The 24,032-nt window shown below is 50.2% G+C and overlaps 1 protein-coding gene across 6 annotated transcripts in view; it reads left to right on the top strand.

Annotated features, from left to right (window-relative positions):
* Positions 1 to 114: 114 nt before the first annotated feature.
* Positions 115 to 24,032, top strand: part of LOC116950977 (protein TBATA-like) — a 33,042-nt gene continuing 9,124 nt past the window's right edge. The window contains exons 1-4 of one of the 6 annotated variants that reach the window (XM_032969210.2): positions 115 to 319; positions 1,851 to 1,986; positions 11,018 to 11,080; positions 22,304 to 22,632. In XM_032969210.2, coding sequence (XP_032825101.2) covers positions 11,043 to 11,080; positions 22,304 to 22,632 — 367 coding nt within the window. In that variant the 5' untranslated portion in view covers positions 115 to 319; positions 1,851 to 1,986; positions 11,018 to 11,042. Of the gene's footprint in view, positions 320 to 1,850; positions 1,987 to 4,213; positions 4,604 to 4,754; positions 4,931 to 11,017; positions 11,081 to 21,807; positions 22,633 to 24,032 lie in introns of those variants that run through there. The other 5 variants (XM_032969211.2, XM_032969208.2, XM_032969209.2 and 2 more) reach the window with 5 other exon arrangements.

The following is a 24,032-nucleotide window of genomic DNA, read 5'->3' on the forward strand; positions in this document are numbered from 1 at the left end:
GGCTGTTGGGGCAAGTGCTGTTGGCGAGGGCGGCACCGACGGAAGCCGCTGGCTTTGGTGACGCACGTGGTGGGAGTGGGTGGGTCAGCTAACCACGCCCGGCCGCCTTTGTCTCTCACCCCCCCCCCCCAGCGGCGATTATTATACACGCCGCACCAGGTACTCACCTTGGAACGTAAAAGTAATATTTATTAAAAAAATAAAAAAGCACGCTTTAAGTAAATGTACCGTACTCGTAATGGCAGAACTCCACGACTCCAGGAAGTGGACCCGAAGCTTGACCACGACGTAAGGGGACCCGTGGTGATTTACAGCCAACGTGAGTTCAGCGTGGACAATTAGACACAAGCCGAAACATATCCATATATATAAAAGGCAAAGTTGTGAATATGCGTGTCTGTTCAAAATGTTTAGCGTACTTCCCGACATGCAACAATCTGGAAATTTGCCATGTGGGTACTTTCCAGACTGTACACCATGCAGAAATGATAAAATGACACTTATTTTTTTTAGGGGGGGGGGGGGGGGAGCTCAATAATGCATATATTCTTCTTCTTTGGTTCTTTCGGTAAAGTCACGTAGAATGAGAATAAAATAATAAATTGATAAAATAACACAATAATATTCTCACGACGTTTCTTTTTTATTATTTTATTCTCATTCTACGTGACTTTACCGAAAGAACCAAAGAAGATGAATCCTTGCAGTCACGAAAGCTTTGAATCGAAATTTAATGCCTATATTTTTTTGCACGGTGAGCTGTAACGTCAAATCTGTCACGTGACCCGCGCACGTGGAAGCGTAACGCATTGTTGTGTAGTGGTTAGTGCGCTGTCTGTGTGTATCTGTGTGTGTCTGTCTGTGTGTCTGTGTGTGTGTGTCTGTCTGTGTGTGTGTGCTACCGTAACGCATTGTAGTGTAGTGGCTAGCGCGCCGCGCTACGAACCCGGCGACGCGAGTTCGATTCCCGCTCACGGCCACCACCGGTGACGATTATTTTAACCGCTCCTGGGCCATCCCTAGGTCGACTCAGCCTCAAACGAGTAACTGCTGCGGTGTGTGAATATGGCCACGGGGGGGGAGACAAAGGCGGCCGGGCGTGGTGAATCCAAGTCCCGGGCGTAGCCGGGTAGTACAGCTAGTAACATATAAAAAAATAATGTTTAAAATATTTTATTTTTATATAATATAGTATTGTCATCAGTATGACATAAGTATACCACGTTTGCAGTCGATACCACATTGGGAAGTGGGTTAAAATAGGGTTACAATATTTGAGGAGTTAATAAAAAAAAACGTGTAAAAATAATAAAATAAAAGAAATCGTTGCCAAGTAATCAATTCCCAAAGAAGAGCAATACCTGATCAAACCAAGGGCATCGCAACCAACCAAGACTTTATGGCCTACCAAAAATTCACAAACCTCATGTCCCATTAAGACCCATAGTTGGTGCAATAGGCTCTGCCACGTACAAATGAGCACAATACGTAAGGGGCCGTCCATAAATGACGTCACGCGATTTTGGACGATTTTTGACGCCCCCCCCCCCTCGTCACACGGCGTCACAAAAAGTCAGACCCCCCCTCAAATATGACGTCACAAAGCTCTGCCCCCCCCCAAAACCATATTTCCATTTTGAAAATAAAACATGCTTCAAATCGCTTTAAACTATTGTCATTGTAGTGCGTATTTAATGTGCCGCTGCACTCTTATGTTGTAGGAGAAAACATTTATAAAAAAACGTCTATTTAATTATTTAAAGTTGCGCATTTTGACGTGACGTCACATTTCTAACCCCCCCTTCTCGTCACACATCGTCACAAATGTCTGACCCCCCCCCCCTCTCTAGGTGCGCTAACCGCTACACCACCGCTTCTATTGACGTATCAGAGACAGAGGCACGTCAATGTTGGGGCGAGTGCGTGAGACTGTGGTGCCCTCTCGTGGCTGCGGAGGTGTCGTGCGAGCTGGGAACGAGGGGAGCGGTGAGCGTGCCGCGCCACGCTCACGGCCACGAATGTCTGAACCCTTCCCCTCTCCGCCCCCCCCCCCCCCCCCCAGTTCGACTCAGCTTGCGGTGTGTATAAACATCGCCACTGGGGAGACAAAGGCGGTCGGGCGTGGTGCTGGCCACCTACCGCCCCCCCCCCCTTCGTGTGCCGGTCCGGTCTTCATAGGGGCTCCTCGCTGACAGCACTTGCCCCAACATTATGTGCAGGCTATACGGGGGATCTTTGTCTTTGTGACACCGCCAGCCACTGTGACTGTGATCCGAATCGTGCACACTTTCATGCAACCAGCTGTACATATTCAAGGCCGAGTCGACCTAGGGGTGAAGACGTAGCATCGGTTCAGATATCACTCGCCACTGATGTTAGCCGTGGCTGGCAATCCAATGTATCTGGTTCACACACTCAAGACATGAGACAAAGACAAAGATCCCCCTTATAGCCTCGAACAGACTGTTGGGGCAAGTGCTGTTAGCGAGCACCGATTAATATGAACGGCACGGTGGGTGGCCAGCACCACGCCCAGCCGCACCAGGTACTCATTTGAGGTTGAGTCGACCGAGGGGAGGCAAGGACCGGTTGAAATAATTGTCAATGGTGTTGGCCGTGAGCGGGGAATCGAAGCCGTGTCGCCGTGTTCGTATCGCAGCGCGCTAACCGCTGCGCCACCGCTCCCCACCACTCAGACACGCGTATATACACGCTCACTCACGTACATACGCACACACGTAGACACTTACTGACATAACCACTCACGCAAACACTCACACCAATAACAATACCCGCCATGCGCCACTAAGTGACGTCTCCACAGCGTCTGTGCCAGGCCAGGTGCACTTTGAGGCCACGTGATGTGCAGAAGGCTCGCTGCTGACAGGAGGAGGTCACGGGACAGACCTAGGTGCCATGGGTTGACTGAGATGACTGGCCGATGCACACCAGCTGCGCCCCCTTCTGTGCCAAATTGATGTGAGCGTCACTCCTCTGCCCTCCGTTGTTGTTGGAGGGCGACTGCCTCCAATTGACCAGCAGCGTCCTTCACGAGCCACCTCCATACACATATAGGAACACGCAGGTCACTTACAGATACACATACACACACACGTCTCACAGTTTACACAGGGAGACAACTGTTGTAAGAACACTGGAATTGACACCGTAAGCCATGGGTTATTGTCGGTATAAACTGAGCAAGGTGCGATAAAGTTCCAGGGTGACCGTCTCTTCACTTCACAATCTGTGCATAAGCGTACCATATACAGTGTCTAAACAATTTTTATTTTATTGTACCAGCAGCCATACACTCTAAACGCGTGATGTTGATTATAAATGTGGAGAGAAAAATCGGAGAAATCGGAGAAAATCCACGCGACCATGGAGAGAGAGAGAGACACGCAAACTCCAAATACTGTATACAGGCTTCGTCAGGGTCGGGGTCGAACCCACGACCTCATAGCCTTTGGTTCTTTCGGTAAAGTCACGTGGGTGTAAAGTACAAAAAATTAAATCACGACGATATTTTATTTTATGCCTACGTGATGACTTTACCGAAATAACCAAAGAGTATGGATCCCTGCAGTCACGAAAACTCCAAATCCACGACCTCCTGTATACCAGGTGAGGTAGTTAACATCTCGCCAGCTTCCCTTGATTTCCTAGCCGTGCAGTGGTGTCAATATGTCATCGTGTTTATGTTCAAGAATTCGGGTGGTAATAAATATAACCATGATCATCCATTGTCTGTCCACTGCTGGATGAAAAGCTTCCCAACACTATCTTGATCATCATCATCACCCCAATCATCAGTGAGTGTATTTCCATTGCCGGATGAATGAATACTTACAAAGTATCTCAAACGATGACGAAAATAATCACAAAAAAATGCTCAACCATCATCGCGATCATGAGTTCATTGTCACGGTCATCATTATCATTCTTCAATCAATATACATATATTAAAAAAAACATGATTATTATTAAATCGTTCATTATTTATTCATTATTACATCACCAGCACGGTAATTATAGCGTTAGTAGCTCTCCGGTACGATGTATGATACATGAATGAGTGTCTCCCCGTGTCTGCACGATGCTCATCGTGTGCGCTGCAGTTAAAAGTGGTGGGGGGCGGTGGCGCAGTGGTTAGCGCGCTGCGCTACGAATCTGGCGACTCGAGCTCGATTCTCTCTCACGGCCAACACCAGTGACGATTATCTGAACCGGTCCTGGGTCGACTCAGCCTTAAAACGAGTAACCCGGTGCGGCGTCGGTAACTTCAGCACCGATGTGGTGCTGGCTGGCCAAACCCACCCGCTCGTGTGCCGGCTGCCCACCGGTCTTGTAGAGGCTACATGGGTACCTTTGTCTGTGTGTGCTGCTGCCGCTGCCGTATGGGGCACGGGTTCCCGTGGTGACCTAGGCGGCGCGCACACACACAAACGCGCCGCCCCTCGCCCCCTCTTAAATGCGGCTGCGGAATGAGAGGTTTGGGGGGTGGGGAGTAGTGACACGGATCGAACCGGTAGAGGCCGAGGTGAGCGGCGCTGGTGCCGCTCGTGTTGTTTCTGCCCGTCGCGACATCTCTCCTTCACAGGTGAGTCACACGGACGTGGGTTTTTTTTTTACGGGGGCGCGGGTTATAGGGAAGGGAGCCCCCTCGGGAGGGAGCCCCCCCCCATCCAAATTTCTTGGGCAGGAGCGTATTCATGCCCACCCCCCCCCCCGGTTGCTTGCTACTTGGCCCCCCTCTGACTCCAATCGGTAACCGCTTTAACGCGCCCGGCACGGGAGCGCAGGAGGCTGCGGTGGTTTTCGCGTCCTGCGTCTGCGAACCCGGCCACGGCGGGGTTCGATTCCCGGCCACGGCCAATTGCGACGGCGGCGGCGGCTGATATCTGACGGTCGGGTCCTGGCCTCTCAAGTGAGTTCGACTCAGCCTTAGATGAGAGCATTGTGATTGACAAAAAGCGACGGTGAACACTGGCACTGGGGGAGACAATGCGGTCCGGGCGTTGTGCTGGCTACACCGCCCTCTATGTGCGCTGTTTTAGCGCTAAATAAGTTAATAGGCACTCGCTAAACGCACTTGGCCCAGCAGTCTAAATTTGTATCGTTAAGCGGTAGGTGAGCACTACCTACCACCCACTCGTACCCATTTTGGCCATACCACTTACCTCCTTAATCACTATGGGTATGCCGACGTCTTTGTGTGTATGTAGTAGCCTGTGTGTGTATCTTTGTGTGTGTGTCTTTATGCTCTGTGTATTGTGAATGTATGTAGTGTGTATGCACGAATGAGCATGTATATTTGTATGCATATGTGCGTTGTATGAATTGTGTAATGTATGTGTTTTGTGTTTGTGCTGTGGGGTTTGTGTTTGTGCCGTGGGTACGTGTTGTGTATATATTTCCTGTTTATGTATGTGTTGTGCGTGTGTATTGGTGCGTGCAGCCTATGTGTACAGTATATAGCTCTACGTTGTGTGTATGCATGTGCGTTGTGTGCTGTATGTGTTGTGTGCTGTGTGTGGTTGCGTGTGTGTAACGGGGAGCGGTGGTGCAGTAGATAGCGCGCTGCGCTACGACCCTGGCGACTCGAGTTCATTTCCCGCTCACAGTCACCATCAGTGGCCTCCCCTAGGTCGACTCAGCCTCAAATTAGTACTTAATGCGATTAGTGAACATCACCACTGGGGAGACAAAGGCGGCCGGGCGTGGTGCTGGCCACCCACCCCCCTTCGTGTGCCGTGGCGGCCTTCATAGGCTCTACTCGCTAACAGCTCTTGCCCCCCAAAGTCTGTGAAAGCTAGACGGGTGATCTTTGCTCTGTACACAGCAGTGTGTGTTTTGTCGGTGTGTAGTGTATGCATAAATGCGTACACGTTTGACCTCAGTTTTATGGCCTCAATAGGCGCTTGCCAACAACACGCGCCCCAAACAGCCGTCGATTGACTTTCGTTCGGGGTTGTCCGGGTGGCCTTGTGTGTATTGCGCCGCGCGTGAATTTGTGTGGCTGTTGGTGTGACAGGCAACGCCGTGCCGATGATCCTCGGTGAAGGCGAATGCTCCACGCGATGTACATTGTTTCGTGACATTCTAGACAGGATTGCATCTCCTGGGAAACTTGGATTGGGAAGGGTAGCCACGCGGCGGGGGATTCAATGTTCTTTACTGGGACTCCTCTACTTACGAACGAGTTCGGTTCCAGAGGTCTGTTCGTAAGTCGATTTGTTCGTAAGTCCAACTTTACTCCTGCCGATTCCAAACACGTTGTACGGCGTGTACACTAAACACGGGGAATGGCTTTAAAAGTTGTATAATCTCCTGTAGATGTAGATACCACTGCTTCTTCACGTTCTGCGGATGTAGATGCCACCACCGCCATCTATTGCGCGGCGGTTTAAATCGCGACTCTCGGTGCAAATAGGCGACTGGACATACGGACCAGGTTTGTTCGTGTCTCTGAAAGTTCGTAACTAGAGTGTTCGTAAGTAGAGAAGTCCCTGTACAGAGATTAAAAAGCCCATTCCTCACCTGTCATTCCATATTTGATGACCATTGACAGACTACCACAATTTACCTACAACCAAATCTCACGGAATACGCCAGACCTCGTAAGATATCTAAAGCTAATCAGGGGGTGCGCCTAGGGTTTGCGCTTGTATGGCCGTGTTATGCATGGGGGCATTACCCAGTAAACGTGGAACCTTGGGGCAACGTTGGCATTCAAACGTTGGCTCAACGTTGGGATGTTTACGCGGTATGCGCGTGCGCGTGTGTTTGTGTGTTTGTGTGGGTAGCGTAGCAGTTAGCGCGCTGCGCTACGAACCCGGCGACCCGAGTTCGATTCACGCTCACGGCCAACACCAGTGACGATTATTATCTGAACCGGTCCTGGGCTTCCCCTAAGTCGGCTCAGCCACAAATGAGTACCTGGGTGCGGTGTGTAAACTTCACCACTCGGGGTACAAAGGCAGCCCGGCGTGGTATTGGCCACCCACCCCCTCGTGTGCCTTGCCGGCCTTCATAAGTGCTCGCTAACAGCACTTGCCCCAACAGTCTGAGGGGGGGGGGGGGTCTTTGTCTTTATCTCTGACTTGCCAACAACGAGCGTTTCCAACTTTGTCACGGATCAAACCCCGGACCGATTTCCCGAACAAAAGTTGGGTGACACTTCCCAGACTACCCGGGTAAAGCCAGGACAGGTGGTAACCCCCCCCCCGCCGCCCCTCCACTGACGGCACTCGTACGACACGAAAGGTGATCTTCGTCATTGTGCTTGTGTGTGCCAGTATGCAAAACAACGGAAGGCGCATCACCGCAACCCAAACAACGCGCACGGCCGACGCTCGACTTCCGTCGACCAACATTTGTCTTCACAGACATTTGGAGACTCGCATGTTGGCCACCCGTGATGCACGCACTTCGCGTGCACAATACGTGCGCGTGTGTGTACGCGTGACATACACGTGGTGGAATGGTCACAGCACAATGGCCTTTTGCGAGCCAAAGGTCGTCGTTTTCAATTCCATCTCTCGCCATGGGCGGTAGTTAAAACGCCACTGAGCGAAATTCTTAAACCAGACCGCCTTATTGTATCTAGTGACTCTACAGTAGTATATACTGACTCTGTAGTAGTATCTACTGACTCTATAGTATCTACTGACTCTACAGTAGTATCTACTGACTATAGTAGTGTCTACTGACTCTTTAGTAGTATCTGCTGACTCTTTACTACTGTAGAGTCAGTAGATACTACTATAGAGTCAGTAAATACTACTATAGAGTCAGTAGATACTACTATAGAGCCAGTAGATACTACTATAGAGTCAGTAGATATTACTGTAGAGTCAGTAGATACTGCTATAGAGTCAGTAGATACTACTATAGAGTCAGTAGATACTACTATAGAGTCAGTAGATACTAATGTAGAGTCAGTAGATATTACTGTAGTGTTAGTTGATACTACTGTAGAGTCAGTAGATACTACTGTAGATTCAGTAGATACTACTGTAGAGTCAGTAGATACTACTGTAGAGTCAGTAGATACTACTATAGAGTCAGTAGATACTACAGTAGAGTCAGTAGATACTACTGTAGAGTCAGTAGATACTACTATAGAGTCAGTAGATACTACTGTAGAGTCAGTAGATACTACTATAGAGTCAGTAGATACTACTGTAGAGTCAGTAGATACTACTGTAGAGTCAGTAGATACAACTGTAGAGTCAGTAGATACCTCGATAGAGTCAGTAGTTACTACTGTAGTGTCAGTAGATACTACTATAGAGTCAGTAGATACTACTGTAGTGTCAGTAGATACTACTATAGAGTCAGTAGATACTACTATAGAGTCAGTAGATACCTCTATAGAGTCAGTAGTTACTACTGTAGTGTCAGTAGATACTACTATAGAGTCAGTAGATACTACTGTAGAGTCAGTAGATACTACTGTAGAGTCAGTAGATACTACTATAGAGTCAGTAGATACTACTGTAGAGTCAGTAGATACTACTATAGATTCAGTAGATACTACTATAGAGTCAGTAGATACTACTGTAGATTCAGTAGATACTACTGTAGAGTCAGTAGATACTACTGTAGAGTCAGTAGATACTACTATAGAGTCAGTAGATACTACAGTAGAGTCAGTAGATACTACTGTAGAGTCAGTAGATACTACTATAGAGTCAGTAGATACTACTGTAGAGTCAGTAGATACTACTATAGAGTCAGTAGATACTACTGTAGAGTCAGTAGATACTACTGTAGTGTCAGTAGATACTACTATAGAGTCAGTATATACTACTATCGAGTCAGTAGATACTACTATAGAGTCAGTAGATACTACTATAGAGTCAGTAGATACTACTATAGAGTCAGTAGATACTACTATAGAGTCAGTAGATACTACTATAGAGTCAGTAGATACTACTATAGAGTCAGTAGACACTACTATAGAGCCAATACATACTACTGTAGAGTTTGTAGATGCTACTGTAGTGTCAGTAGATACTACTATAGAGTCAGTAGATACTACTGTAGAGTCAGTAGATACTACTGTAGTGTCAGTAGATACTACTATAGAGTCAGTATATACTACTATCGAGTCAGTAGATACTACTATAGAGTCAGTAGATACTACTATAGAGTCAGTAGATACTACTATAGAGTCAGTAGATACTACTATAGAGTCAGTAGATACTACTAGAGAGTCAGTAGATACTACTGTAGTGTCAGTAGATACTACTATAGAGTCAGTAGATACTACTATCGAGTCAGTAGATACTACTATAGAGTCAGTAGATACTACTATAGAGTCAGTAGATACTACTATAGAGTCAGTAGATACTACTATAGAGTCAGTAGATACTACTATAGAGTCAGTAGATACTACTGTAGTGTCAGTAGATACTACTATAGAGTCAGTAGATACTACTATCGAGTCAGTAGATACTACTATCGAGTCAGTAGATACTACTATAGAGTCAGTAGATACTACTGTAGTGTTAGTTGATACTACTGTAGAGTCAGTAGATACTACTATAGTGTTAGTTGATACTACTGTAGAGTCAGTAGATACTACTATATATGCCAACAAAATAAAATACATTTTTTTGTGGGGGGGGGGGGGGGGGGGGGGTTCGACAATTGTTGTAATCCTGTTGGATCAATTTTTTACATCCACATCTGGGGCGGGGGTCCATTTCAACTTTTTGACTCAGGCCTTGTGAAAGGCTCTCATAATTTAGTTGACGGACAAACGGAACGTCGGGCTTTATTAATAGACCCCCCCCCCGCCCGCCCCCGCCCGCCCCCGCTCCACACCGCCTCTGGCCACCCAGCAGTATACATCGGTCTACCGCGGCCAGTCGATCAACGGATCGCGTGTGGTGGGGTAAAGCGTGGGCGCTTCCACCTTTTCCGGGACGCATGACCATCGTGGAAGGGTGCATACGAAGTAGACGTACCCTCAACAGGGGCTCTTTCTCGCCTAGACCCTTGGGTGTGGGTGCAAAAGTAAAGGAGGCACTGCAGGGCACATTGATGGGGACACGTGGCTTCGGTTCTCAGACGAGGAAATACTCCGGATGTGGAGTGCCTGGTCCGAAATTAGTTTTTTTTTTTCCCGGATAGCCGACTGTTGGATGAGGATTGGCCCCTCGTCACTGAAAGGTCGTGGGGGTTATTTGACCTTACTTCCCCTCGCTGGTCAGTGCGGGTTGGTGAAAGCAGGGGGAGCACAGTCGTGGCAGCATAGAAGTAAAACTCGAGCCTGGTTGGTACTCGGATGGGGTGACCTGCACCACGGCTTGCCAGGTGTTAAATCTTGGCTTGCCAGGTGTTGTAGGTGTGCACTTGCGCGGATACGTGCTCTCAGAAGATGGCAGTGGCGGGTGTCACCCCCTCGTATGCTGTGGGGGGGTCCTCTGGGTTTTCTCTCTCACACGAAGCCAAAACTCATTCACGGAATTTATCTGACAAATCTCTTTGAGAGCGAGTGGATGTCGCTTTAATTCGAACGATGATAGGACAATAGCTCTGAGTCCATAATTGGCAATAAGTAACGGAAAAGCAGTTGTTATAAGTGACTCACAGAGCTGTGCGCAGTTGCGTATACAGTCCACGACTTCCCTGAAGGCATCAACACCTTCAGCGAGCGCGATACCGATCACACAACGCGGTTCGAATTCGACCCTCGATCGATGGCTGCGCCATCGCCGCACACGCGTCGATTAAAAAGCAAGGGACAAGTCCTTACTGACTAACTACTCCTATCATTTTTCATTGCTAGAGGGGCTGGCACCCCTACCTGAAAATCCTGGCTCCGCCATTGGAATTACAGTAAATGCACATCGCTTTAGCTACCAGATCTCTACGAGAATTAATGGATCTCACCATGCCTGCCAAATCTCAATTACAGCGAATGCACATCGCTTGAGCTATCAGATCTCTACGAGAATGAATATATTTCACCGAGGCTGACATGTCTCAATGTTCCCCACAGCTGTCAACCTCTCAGGGCCACAGTGATGTCTGCAGACGTTGCAGCCGCGCTCATGAAAACCGAGTGAGTATCGCTGATGATGCTGCTGCTGATGATGCTGCTGCTGATGATGCTGCTATTGCTTGTGCCTGTCGATACAAATGTTTATGCAATCGTTGTGCTGTTGATACTCGCGACTGTCGTTATCACCGACGCTGCCTCTGTCGCCGTTCACGCCGTTAGTTTATTAATTGAATAAATGTTGACATTGATTTTGCCTTCGCGTAATCTTTTCTATTGTGACACCGTGTGTGTTTTTTTTGCGCTGAATTATGTTCGCTTCATTGCCACACTTTGTTTCGTTGCTTTTGGCATTTTGTTTGGTGACCCACGGTAGCTCCTGCAATTGAGACTCATCCTGGTCTCTCGAGTCCTCGCCTGGTTAGAACAAATCAACAGGTGGTATGAATGATTCACCGTGGCAGCGAGATGTTAACTCCCTCGCCTGGTGTGCAGGAGGTCGTGGGTTCGATCCCGACCCTGACGCCTGCTGCTGTATATTTGGAGTTTGCGTGTCTCTCTCTCATCATCATCACGGTGGCTAGGAGATGTTAACTACCTCGCCTGGTGTACAGGAGGTCGTGGGTTCGATCCCGATCCTGACACCTGCTGTATATTTGTAGTTTGCGTGTCTCTCTCCCCGTGGTCGCCTGGATTTTTCTCCGGGTCCTCCGGTTTTCTTCCCTACTCATTTAGAATCGTGTGTTTAGAGTATTTGGCTGCTATACGTTTCCACACGATAAGCCACTTCGTTGCACCTTAAATTGTGCGCAAGTCGCTTCTGCCAAAAATATATATTTGCTATACAGCTCAGTGGGCCCTCTACCTGGTAAAATAAAAATAAGTTTTAGTGTATTGCTTAACACTCTTTGGTTCTGTCGGTAAAGTCACGTAGGTAGAACCTACCTACTATCTCCCTACGTGACTTTACCGACAGAACCAAAGAGTATGGATTCCTGCAGTCACGAAAGCTTCAACTCTGTATTGCTTCAGCTGCTGTTTGTTCCCATCAATGCGACTGCTGCGGGTGCTTCGTTAGTCGCTGAGAGTGATGCCGTTGCTGCAACCGCTGTGTTGTTGCTGCTGCGGTTGTGCCGCTGCTGTTGCTGCTTCAGCTGCTACTGCTGCTGTTGTTGTTGTTACAGCCACTTCTGTTGCTACTGCTGCTGTTGTTACATCCTCTTCTGTTGCTACTGCTGCTACTACTGCTGTTGTTACATACACTTCTGTTGCTACTGCTGCTACTACTGATGTTGTTACATCCACTTCTGTTGCTACTGTTGTTGTTGTTACATCCACTTCTGTCGCTACTGCTGTTGTTATTGCTGTTACATCCACTTCTGTTGCTACTGCTGCTGTTGTTACATCCACTTCTGTCGCTACTGCTGCTGTTGTTGTTACATCCACTTCTGTTGCTACTGCTGCTGTTGTTACATCCTCTTCTGTTGCTACTGCTGCTACTACTGCTGTTGTTACATCCACTTCTGTTGCTACTGTTGCTGTTGTTACATCCACTTCTGTCGCTACTGCTGTTGTTATTGCTGTTACATCCACTTCTCTTGCTACTGCTGCTGTTGTTGTTACATACACTTCTGTTGCTACTGCTGCTGTTGTTGTTACATCCACTTCTGTCGCTACTGCTGCTGTTGTTACATCCACTTATGTTGCTACTGCTGCTACTACTGCTGTTGTTACATACACTTCTGTTGCTACTGCTGCTGCTGTTGTTGTTGTTATATCCACTTCTGTTGCTACTGCTGCTGTTGTTGTTACATCCAATTCTGTTGCTACTGCTGCTGTTGTTGTTGTTACATCCACTTCTGTTGCTGCTGCTGCTGTTGTTGTTACATCCACTTATGTTGCTACTGCTGCTACTACTGCTGTTGTTACATACACTTCTGTTGCTACTGCTGTTGTTGTTGTTACATACACTTCTGTTGCTACTGCTGCTGTTGTTGTTACATCCACTTCTGTTGCTGCTGCTGCTGTTGTTACATCCACTTATGTTGCTACTGCTGCTACTACTGCTGTTGTTACATACACTTCTGTTGCTACTGCTGCTGTTGTTGTTGTTACATACACTTCTGTTGCTACTGCTGCTGTTGTTACATACACTTCTGTTGCTACTGCTGCTACTACTGATGTTGTTACATCCACTTCTGTTGCTACTGCTGCTGTTGTTACATCCACTTCTGTTGCTACTGCTGCTGTTATTACATACACTTCTGTTGCTACTGCTGCTGTTGTTACATACACTTCTGTTGCTACTGCTGCTACTACTGATGTTGTTACATCCACTTCTGTTGCTACTGCTGCTGTTATTACATCCACTTCTGTTGCTACTGCTGCTGTTGTTACATACACTTCTGTTGCTACTGCTGCTATTACTGATGTTGTTACATACACTTCTGTTGCTACTGCTGCTGTTGTTACATACACTTCTGTTGCTACTGCTGCTACTACTGATGTTGTTACATCCACTTCTGTTGCTACTACTGCTGTTGTTGTTGTTACATCCACTTTTGTTGCTACAGATGCTGTTGCAGCCACTACTGTTGCTGCTGTTGTTGCTGCTGCTGTTAATAATTATGCTGCCATTGCAGCTGCTGCTACTGTTGCTACTGCTTCAGCTACTGCTGCTGCTGCTACTTTGAATGATGATGCTGCTATTGCAGCTGCTACTACTGCTTCTGCGACTGCTGTTGCTACCGTGCCTGCGTCAGGCACGGCTAAACGCGTGCAGGAGGCATCACAGCCTTTCCTGATGATGGATGCAGTGCAGGAGGATGGACACTCGGGGGCGTAGTCACCTGGTGGGTGGGCGAGTGCAAGTTCCACCCCCTCCCAATGTGGACAATCTCTCGCCCCTCCTGTGCGCTGTCCCGTTCTCTTCGTCGAGTTTTCGGATCGTGCCGCGTGCCGTTCGCCACGATTGCCCGACGTTACGGCGAAAGCGAATTCGGTTCATGCGGGAGGCTCCCAGCACGTGGAGCGAAACGTCGGACACCGCGCCAAAGAACACGCGGCACGGGCGGACAAAAACAAGCCGGAAAAGGTTAGATGGCTGGACATCTGTGAATACTGGACATCTGTGGAAAAAAGAGCTTTACAGCTAATCGGATTCCTCCAGAATAAATAAAGATTCGGATTCTGGAACCCATTTTCTGTAAGGTGCGATGCCTCTATTCGGCCACCGCTGAACTCTGCCCGGTATTTTGAGGACAAGCTGTGAGTAGGTAGACCGAGGGGGGCCCAGGGCTCTCGCTTGAACACCAAAAAAAACAAACAACGTGGCTCGTGGCCATGAAAGTCACCGCCGGCTGCGGTGACTTCCACGAAGGTTTATTGACTCTGAGCGCGCGCTCGGTGCTTGGAGTGCGCCGCAGAGAGAGAGAGCGAGAAGCCGTGACCCATCTTTGATGAGAGGAGAAGAAAAAATCGACCGCACACAAACCTCCTCCTCCTGTGCAAGCCGCAGCCTGCGCGTCCTCACAGCGAAATACCTCTCGCTCCCGCAAAAGGTTGAGTGGGGGCGCAAGGGGTGGATGGGCGGCTCATTAGCGGCGGAGGGCCCTTTACGATTCCGTTGCCGTGGAAAACGTTACTTAAGGACGCGCCCTAAGACAACTTGCAGCGGACGTGTGAATTCCTGTGGAATTGTAAACTCTGCCACGGTCTACGGGACACGGCTTCTCATTCCCTTCACTCTGCGCTCGTCCTTTAATTCTATCCCGGGTTTTTGTTACGGTGTTTTTAACATACATAATCCCTTCCAGGACACCGTTCGAATTTCAATCTGCCGCTCGCGCCGCGCGGCGATTTCGGATCGCGGCCTCGACGCTGGGCAGCTTCTTGGGGGTGGTGGGGCGTGGGGACGTTGGGTTTTTTTCTTCTTCAGGAAATGAATTCGGCTTTGCGAAGAAGCTGCAGGCACGCGGAGCGAAGCGTCGGCACATCGTGCCAAACAATTCGCGGCGCAATCCTAAAGCCCACCGGAGAGAGCTATGACTAGAAGTTTAGTATCACTGAAGCCGTCGCACCATCACCTTTGCACGTGGGTTGGCGGACCACAAGAGATGTTTTGAAACTCTCATGCTCGCTGGGATGCAAGGTGGCCTGAATATGGGACACGTGTGCAGGGTGGAGGAGGGGAGGGCAAGCGACTTCGGGGTTCGGAATAGCACGTGGCGTGGATGTGTTGTAGTTGTGACGAGGAGGAGGAGGTTGTGATGGGTGGGACACGTGGTGTGCGGGGTGGTGGAGGAGGAGGAGGGCAGGGCAGGTCACCCAGACGGGCATCGGCCTGGCACCCAGAGGTCGGCGACTCGTGGGAAGAGAAGACCTAAACCCAGTTGGTGGTGATAAGCGTTTAAAAAAAAAACGATTCGGTATCGACTCAGTCCCAGGTCATCATCTCTTTAATAACCATTTGCCTGCAACCGTAGCAGCATACATTCACATGATCTCGTCATATCTTGGGGGCTCTAAGCAAGCTTGAGGCTGGTTCGTGCTTGGATGGGTAATCACCAGGGCCCGTCAGGCGTTGTAGTTGTGGGACGGCGACCTCTGGTCACGAGACGCCCGTGCCCCGATTAGCACGGCGCAAAACGAAGTTCAACATGCGTACATGCTTGCGGAGTGTCACCCCCTCGTCTGCGTTCGTGGCTTTTCAGCAGAGTCTCCGGTTTCCTCTCACGCGAAGCCTGACGCACGCAAAACCTTACTAATTGGCCGTGTCGGGCGGTGGCGGGTTTAACGACACATTTATATATCTGTGCGTTCTAACACAAAGCACCTGCATGATGGAAACCTCGCACTCATTGAAAGCTTCGAGCAAACATCTCAACGCGACAGGACTATCCTGAACGAAAAGAGTTCTGAGACTCGGGGACACTTTTTCTCCCGCAGTGCGTGGACTCATCATTACGAGCGGCAGCACCACCGGCTGAAGTCACGCAACTATCGTCATAATGAGCAACTTTAGCGACGAAGTCATCATCCCTCCATGGTCCCGCGGCGTTAAACACGATTTTGATAATTATTCGAGGTCAGCAACGTCCGCATTTGTGTTTCAATGATTACGAACCAAATCTGGGCCTCGTCACAGCAACGTGGAATGTCCCCTCTGCCGGTTTAACAGAGAGGCCACGGTCCAACGCTCCGGGGGATCACGGAGCGTGGCCCTGAGAGGTTGACAACTCTGAACGACGCTTCCCCCCGTGTGTCCGGTGCCCTCCCGCCACCACCACCCCCCATTCCCCCCCAGGCCCCTGGTTGGAATAGCCGGCATCGCTTTTACGGTAACGTGAGATGGCACGGGGGGGGGGGCAGGTTGCCCGTGGGAACGCAGAGTCCCCAGGGTGAGACACAGAGCGGTTCCACGGGCGTTGGGCCGTGGCCACGTGGGGGTGCGGGGGGGGGGCGGGGACATTCGAAGCGCAAACAAAAAAAAAGACGCGGTCGGCGAAGAGGCCCCTGGTGTGACAACGGTTGCGCTTCTGCGAGAGTGCGGATGTGCAGCTCGCTCACAACGTGTCCCCAACAGGCTGTTGAAAGGCTGCACTGGGGATCTTTGTCTTTGGTGGTGTGGCGGTAAGCGCGCTGCGCTACCAATCTGGAGACCCGAGTTCGATGTCCCGCTCACGGACGACACCTGCGACGATTATGTGAACAGGGCATGGGCCTCCCCTAGGTCGACTCAGCCTCAAATGAGTACCTGGTGAAGGTGTGTAAACATCGCCACTGGGGAGACAAAGGCAGCCGAGCGTGGTGCTGGCCACCTAACCCTTTGTGTGCCGTGCCGGCCTTCATAGGGGGCTCGCTAACAGAACTTGCCCCAAAAGTGTGTTAAGGAAACGCAGGGGATCTTTGTCTTTGATGGTGTAGCGGCTAGCGCGTTGCTCGACAAACCCGGCGAGACGAGCTCGATTCCCGCTCACGGAAAATACCAGTGACAATTTTATGAACAGGTCTTGGGCCTCCCTTAGGTCAACTCAGCTTCAAATGGGTGCCTGGTACAGTTGGTAACACATCAGTCACCCCCCCACCTCCCGTGCGCCGTGCCGCCTGCATAGGTGTCCGCTCACAGTACTCGTCCTAAAAGTCTGTTAGGACTATACGGGGATCTTTGTCTGTGTGCGTGTGAGGAGCTGTGGTGCAGCGGTTAGCACTGGGAACCGGGGAGATCTAAGTTACGGGTGGACTTTCATCCAGCAGTGGATAGACCGTGGCTCACAGCCTACAACGGTGATGGCGTCGATGCAATTCCCTGACATGGTTTTGCCGTCACCTCCGATTAATTCAAAGAAGAACACAAAAGGCGACAGGCCGTGGTTGGAGCCACTGATCCTCAACAGACCTCCACCACTCACAGCCACCTCCCCATGGCTCCCACCTCTTCCTTAACACCCCCCAACCCCCACTCATCTCCACCCTCCGACTCCCACCACCACCCCCCCCAACTCAAGCCTCGGTTGCCCAGACAGCCCCGGGGCAACTGTAGTCAACAACAACCACGTGGGTTAGCAAAGAACACAAACACGCCACGAGCATGCTAATCGTGCGCGCGCGCGTGCGGTGTGAAGGGCGTACTTGGTCCCGTCATAGCAACGTGACTGGGTTGACGTGGGAACGGGCGTATCGAGTGGCCGCTTGCGCATAGTCAAAAAATAAGAAAGGAAATAACATCGTCGTTCGTCAAGGTCAATCCACTGCTGGATAAAAGGGCTCCCCAGGCCGACGTCAACTCTCGCGTTGTCGGAATGATTCACCGCCAGCACACGAGATGATTTCATGTCCTCGTTAGACGTTACCCCTGTACGCATTCCAATCCTTGGTTGGTGTATGTACATGTACGTTGAGCTTCTTTTGCACCGTGCGTAGCCAATCGTGATAATCAGAGGTGAGGGTAAGGGCAAAAAGCCAAATACAAAGAGCAGTTCTAAAGAAATGAGTTTCCAATAAAAATGTTAAATTGTATAGCTTCAGTGGCTTCCAGTTCACCACCACTGTGGCTGTATGTATGTTGAACGTCTTTCGCACCGTACATAGCCAACCGTGCTAATCGGAGGTGCGGGGGAAGGACAAAAAACCAAACACAAAAAACACTCTTAAAGAAATGCGTTTTCAATATACGTGATTTTAAAGTGGATAGCTAAAGTGGTTTCCTAATATTGGAAGGAAGAGCGTTCCAGACGGCCGCAGAAGCGCGCGACGCAGTGACCATTCTTTGTTCGATGGCTCGACAAAAGCCGCTGTGAGGATGCCCGTGTGATGATTTATTGTTCCTTGACGACATCAGCAGTCTGCCGCCGTTGTTACTCTTGACCGGTTCCTGCTAAATGAAGTCCACTCACTATTCTCATCACGGCTTCAATTCGCATTTCGATTTTTGCGTCTTTAACCCGCGTAATGTGCCCCAAATCCGCGCGGTCTCCCTCCGTCTTTCAGTCGAATTCCAAGCATGCGTCTCCCATTGTTTCGTGACTCACTTTTGAGTTTTGGTTTAATAATATGTTCTTTTGACAGACTCAGGGGTGGCTTTCCAGCATAACTGAGTGGCATTTAATTATTACCAATCTAAAATGATCGTTATGTTAACGTCTTGTGTATTTGATGCATTTGATGCTGATGGGGACATCGGAACACAAAGACAAAGTAAGATCCCCCGTATAGCCTTCATAGATTGCCAGGGCAAGTGCAGTTATCGAGCACCTATGAAGGCCGGCGCGGTACACGAGGCTGTCCCAAAAAACATGCAACGTTGGGCTAACGTTGGCCAAACGTTATCCAACGCTGGGGCCATGCTGAATGTTCACTGGGGTGGTGTTCCACGCACAGCAGCAGCAGATGTTGTCTCCCCACTGCTCATGTTTACACACCGCACCAGGTACTCGTTTAGGTGCGGATGTGATCAGGGGATGTACTGAATCCCTCTAAATAATCACTCGCCGGCTGATGTTAGCCGTAGCAAGGAATCAACCTCAGCTCTTTTACTTTCGGTGCGTCTGCTAACGCAGCTGCAGAGCAACGGCTACAACTTCACGTTCGGGTGGCCAAGCCCAGACAACCGCGACAGGAGTTAGCGGAGTAGTGGGATCATCGTCGCCGCGATGTCTCCTCCTTCGTATTTGTGGATTCGTGCATTGGGTCGTAATACTCGGTTACGGTTTGTCCTGGGCGACCAATGTAGGTGGAGCGCGTTGCAGGAACGCGCTGAAGCCGAACAAATAATCGACGACTTCGCTTGCATTACGAACAGAAGAGATCGGCAAACACGGGGGGAACCGTGGATGGACCGTGGTGGTGTGGGCTGGCGAGGTCTGGGCTATCTATGGCTTGGTGGAAGGGGGGGGGGGGGTGCGGGAGGCGCCGTCTCGCGTTGTTGAATCAGAGGCGTCAACGCCTGCCCGGTCGCTTTGTCTCTGCCAATGGGACACCCGCGATGGATGTGCAATAAATATTTGTCCGCAGCAGGCGAGCGAAGGAGAGAGCGCTGCCACGTTGACAGCGGCGAGTGGATGAATGCGACCACCGCAATGGCGATTGACGGAGAACAAGGAACGCAAAGCGGGGATAATAATACTAATTCAAATGTATAATTGTGCATTCCATCCTAGGATCCCAAAATGCACAACGCATGAAAAGCAGGAAACACAAACAGAACCCAGGGGCAACCGACCAAACTAAAGAGGGGAGACCGCTTTAAAGAGATGGGGTTTTCAAAGCAGATTTGAATCTATCTACCGACTCTGATTGCCCTGATTTCAAGTGGCAAAGCGTTCCATAGCTTGGAATGCGCGTGGCTCGTTCAGCTTAGCCTCCCCCCCCCACTCCGCCCTGGACATTCAACAAGCAGGGATTGTTGTATTGGCGACAAAATCAAAGTCATTGGAATTACATGTCAATCTGTTGTTGTTATCACTTTCATTCGCTCTCACAGAGATCTGTTAAAGAAGACTGACTAGGCCCCGAGCCGTGTTAGACTGACCTCCAGCAGGGATAGATACCTGGTATCTGGGTACAAATCATCGTGCCGAGGATACCCTCGGTAGCGAGATGTCAACTACCTGCCGCAGTGCAACGAATAAAATGCATCCACGACAAACCTGTCAACCCCTTCTCAGTGCCCCTACCTTATTACAGACCAGTTGAGACCTTATTGGTCACCCTGTGCCCCTTATAAATCTCAACGTTCATCCTACGAAGTCCCATCACAAGGGAGAAACACACAAAAATAGACAAAAATAATCCCGTGTTGAAACGGCTGTACGCCGTATGGACTTGAAAACTCAATTTGCCTGTACAAGAATACGGTTAAACCGTGTGGGTTAACAGCTATGCCACCCTTACCTCCACGTCCAATTCTATACTCCTTCATGGGGGGGGGGGGGGGAGGGGGGTCGCTGAGCCTCTTAACCAGTACGTGGGGCTGTGCAATTGCACTGCCTGCAACGTTGGGTCAACGTTAGCTGGAACCGTTGCCCCAACATTGGCCCCAACAGCATTCCATGTTTGGCTGGGCCTCCAGTGTAAATGTGCATCAATAATATAGGTTATTTTTTTTGGGTTAGATCGCGTAAATATAAACGTGTCGTTAAACCCGCCACCACCCGACACAGCCAATTAGTAAGGGTTGTCACGTAAACAAAACGTGCCAATTAGTTACGACTTCAGCACACTGGTGTGTTGGAGAGTAAATACACAACATTTACAATCTGAGTACTGTGACGTTTCGCTGGTAATTACATCCAGCATCATCGGGCGATTTTGGCAAAAAAACCTCACCATACTCGTCAATGACGTTTTGGCCTTAAAAGGAAAACCAAAAAACTAAATATATTTACGTTTTGTTTTTTAGGCAGTGTTATTGAAGAATGTGGCGATATTTTTCTTGCTAATTATCTTCGGAATCGACTCAAAAGCTCACGGAATCGACGGTGGAATCCAGTTAAATTTCAGTCATGCTTGAACCCTTTGGCTCCGAGCAGCAGCAGCAGCAGTTTGACATCCTCACTAATTGGCCGCGGGTTTAACGATGCATTGACATTTACGCGATCTAATCCCCCCATCACCCCCTCGCCCCCACAAAAAACACCTTACTATCATGAATAACATTGGCCGCGAAATCCTACGTGGTAAACGGTTGCAAAAAACCCTTGGGCCAACGTTGTTCGCTGCGTGGTCGGAACCGTTGGTCCACCGATGTTCCGCGGGCAACTGACCTCGGCCAAATCAAGATTGACCTCGGTCAAATCAAGATTGACCTCGGTCGAATCAAGATTGACCTCGGTCGAATCAAGATTGACCTCGGTCAAATAAAGATTGACCTCGGTCGAATCAAGATTGACCTCGGCCGAATCAAGATTGACCTCGGTCGAATCAATATTGACCTCGGTCGAATCAAGATTGACCTCGGCCGAATCAAGATTGACCTCGGCCAAATCAAGATTGACCTCGGCGAAGCGAGTGCGGAGGCGGTGGCGCGTAACCAGAGAGCGCTCACAGCGCGGAATCCACGCGAGTGAGCGTGGGGGGTGGGTGGGTGGGCACACTCCGTGCCGTGTGTGGGGCGCGAGGAGGCGAGTAGGGTGTTTTGTGTGTGTGGTTGTGGTTGTTGTTGTTTCACTCCGGGGACTGACTCGACGCGCGGCGAGTTGCTCCCACGGGTATATTTCTTAAGCTCCTTCTGGCCGGTCACGTGCGCTCTTAATTTGTAGTCGACGGCGATCCGAGGCGAGAGGGAGCCCACAATACCCTACTTCGGGACACACTGATGGGGCTTTTGTTGTTGTTGGTTGGTTGTTGTTGTTGTTGCAAGATGACTGGCCAGCATGTAGGAGTTGGGTCATGTTACTCTTTCGCTCCGCTGAAGCCAATTCCGAGTTGATTTTGTTGATGAAACCCGATTTAAGATTTGTTGGCTCACCAGGGTACTTCAACATAAACAGAACTGAATTGAAGCAGTGACGTGAGCAAAGAATTGCAGGGCTTCGCCTTTACCACCACCACCACCACATTTGCTTTACACTGGACCCACGTGTTTACTGATCGAGTTGCTGTTCTAAAGCAGCTGGGGTGGGCAGCCCTCTGCAGGGGCTCTCGGGAGCTCCGTCGGTTGGAGGACCCTTCCGCCAGCAAAGTCGTGATGAGGCCATTGCAGGGCTGCGCCTTCGACGGCGTAGTCCGTACCTTACTCAGCTGTCTCTCGCTCTCCCGCCCCCCCCTCTCTCTCTCCGCGCGTGCAAGGCTCTTTAAGTCCGAGGGGAAGGGAGCGGGCACCGAGAGAGGCGGACTGCTTCGCCCTTGTTCGGACACCTTCAGACCTCCTCGGGAGAGCAGATCCCAGCAGCAGCAGCAGCGGCGGCACCAGCAGCAGGAGCAGCAGCAGCAGCAGCAGGAGCAGGGGCAGGGGGTGGTGATGGCTCGCAAGGCTGCGGCGTCTGCGCCTCCCGCTGTGCCGGCTCCTCTGAGCCCGCGCCCCGCCACTCGGAGCTCGGCGCGGTTCGGCAACTTGAGCCAGCACTCATTCTTCTCCCGGCACAACCCTCACCCGCAACGCGTGCGGCACATCCGAGGTGGGGGTGGTGGTGGTGGGGATGGGGTGTGCGCCACCCCTGGGTCGGGGAGCTGCGGTGGCGCAGCGGGTATGCGCGCTGCACTACGAACCCGGCGCCAGCCCCACGTGCAGCGTGCCAGCTTAGTGGGTGATGGCTGGCAGCACTTGCCCCGACAGTCTACAGAGCGAGACAGGGGGAATGCCCGCACGTGTGTGTGTTAAGCGTGGCTACGTGAGCGTCTACATGCTCGTTTGTGAGTGCGTGTGTCTGTGGGGAGCGGTGGCGCAGCGGTGAGCGCGCTGCGTTACAAACCCGGTAAACCGGAGCTCGATTCCTGCTCGCGGCCACTGGAGAGAAAAAAGGCGGCCGGGCGTGGCGTTGGCCACTCACCTCACCTCGTGTGCCGAGGCGGCCTTCATACTGTAGGTGCTGCTCGCTAACAGCACTTGCCCCGACAGTCTGTTAAAGGCTATACGGGGTATCTTTGTCTCTGCCCTTTGAAGTAGGGTTACCACGGTATGGCGATACGATACCACGCATTCGTAATTGAACCCTGCGGTCTTTATGGGAAAAGTATATAATAGACGACGTTCCGGGCAATGGCCCTTGTGAAAAAATTGCACATAGATCAGAGGTGGAGTGGATACGAATAAAATTACGCAAACGATTCATGCTTGGTGTACGATATGAAAACAGGTAAAGGTGCAGCCCTGAAAGTGCCTGTGCACACACCTGCTGGTGGAAAGGCAAAGTGGCAGATCCAACAGGTGGGCTGGGGGGGGGGGGGCGGGGGGCAATTGCCCCCAACTTCTCGCCCACCCACTTGAGACTCAGACAATTGTTATTTGACTCTCGTATTTACAAGAGAAAATATAAATGTGTTTTTTTATCGTTGTTGTTGTTGTTTAGGCTGGCTTGGAGTATGTATGATAGTCCGAAGGCAATACCACTAATTTTGAGCTACGCTTATCCGTAATAATCACGATAAGCCACTACGTTGTGCTATCATTTGTGGCCACGTCGCTTCTGAAAAAGAAGCTGACGGCTGAGTGGGCCTTACCTGGTTAGATAAAAAAAGAATAGTTAAGAGTTTTATTTGAATGTTTTTTTAAGTTATTTGTTTACCTTTCCCATACTTTGCACTCCTATCGTGTTTTGTTGCATTGCTTTTTGTTGTTGTTGTAACGTTCTGTCCGGCCCCTCACTGGACATCCGTGATAAAAAAAAAAGAGCTGGCATAGCTCATCAGATTTCTCCAGCGTATTCCTCGAGTTAACCCGCAGCGCCACGAGGTCAAAATAAGGCGAGATGGATGTGGCGAGCCCTGCGATAGTCGCCGCGACGGACTGCCCCCGTTCCCGGACCATTCCGGGCCCAAGGGTGGCACCGGCTTGACCACTCCGGCTTGACGACTCCAT

Source organism: Petromyzon marinus, chromosome 41 (assembly GCF_048934315.1).
Source record: "Petromyzon marinus isolate PM22_M1 ecotype Great Lakes invasive population chromosome 41, UKy_Petmar_22M1.pri1.0, whole genome shotgun sequence".
In the NCBI taxonomy this organism is placed as follows: domain Eukaryota; kingdom Metazoa; phylum Chordata; class Hyperoartia; order Petromyzontiformes; family Petromyzontidae; genus Petromyzon; species Petromyzon marinus.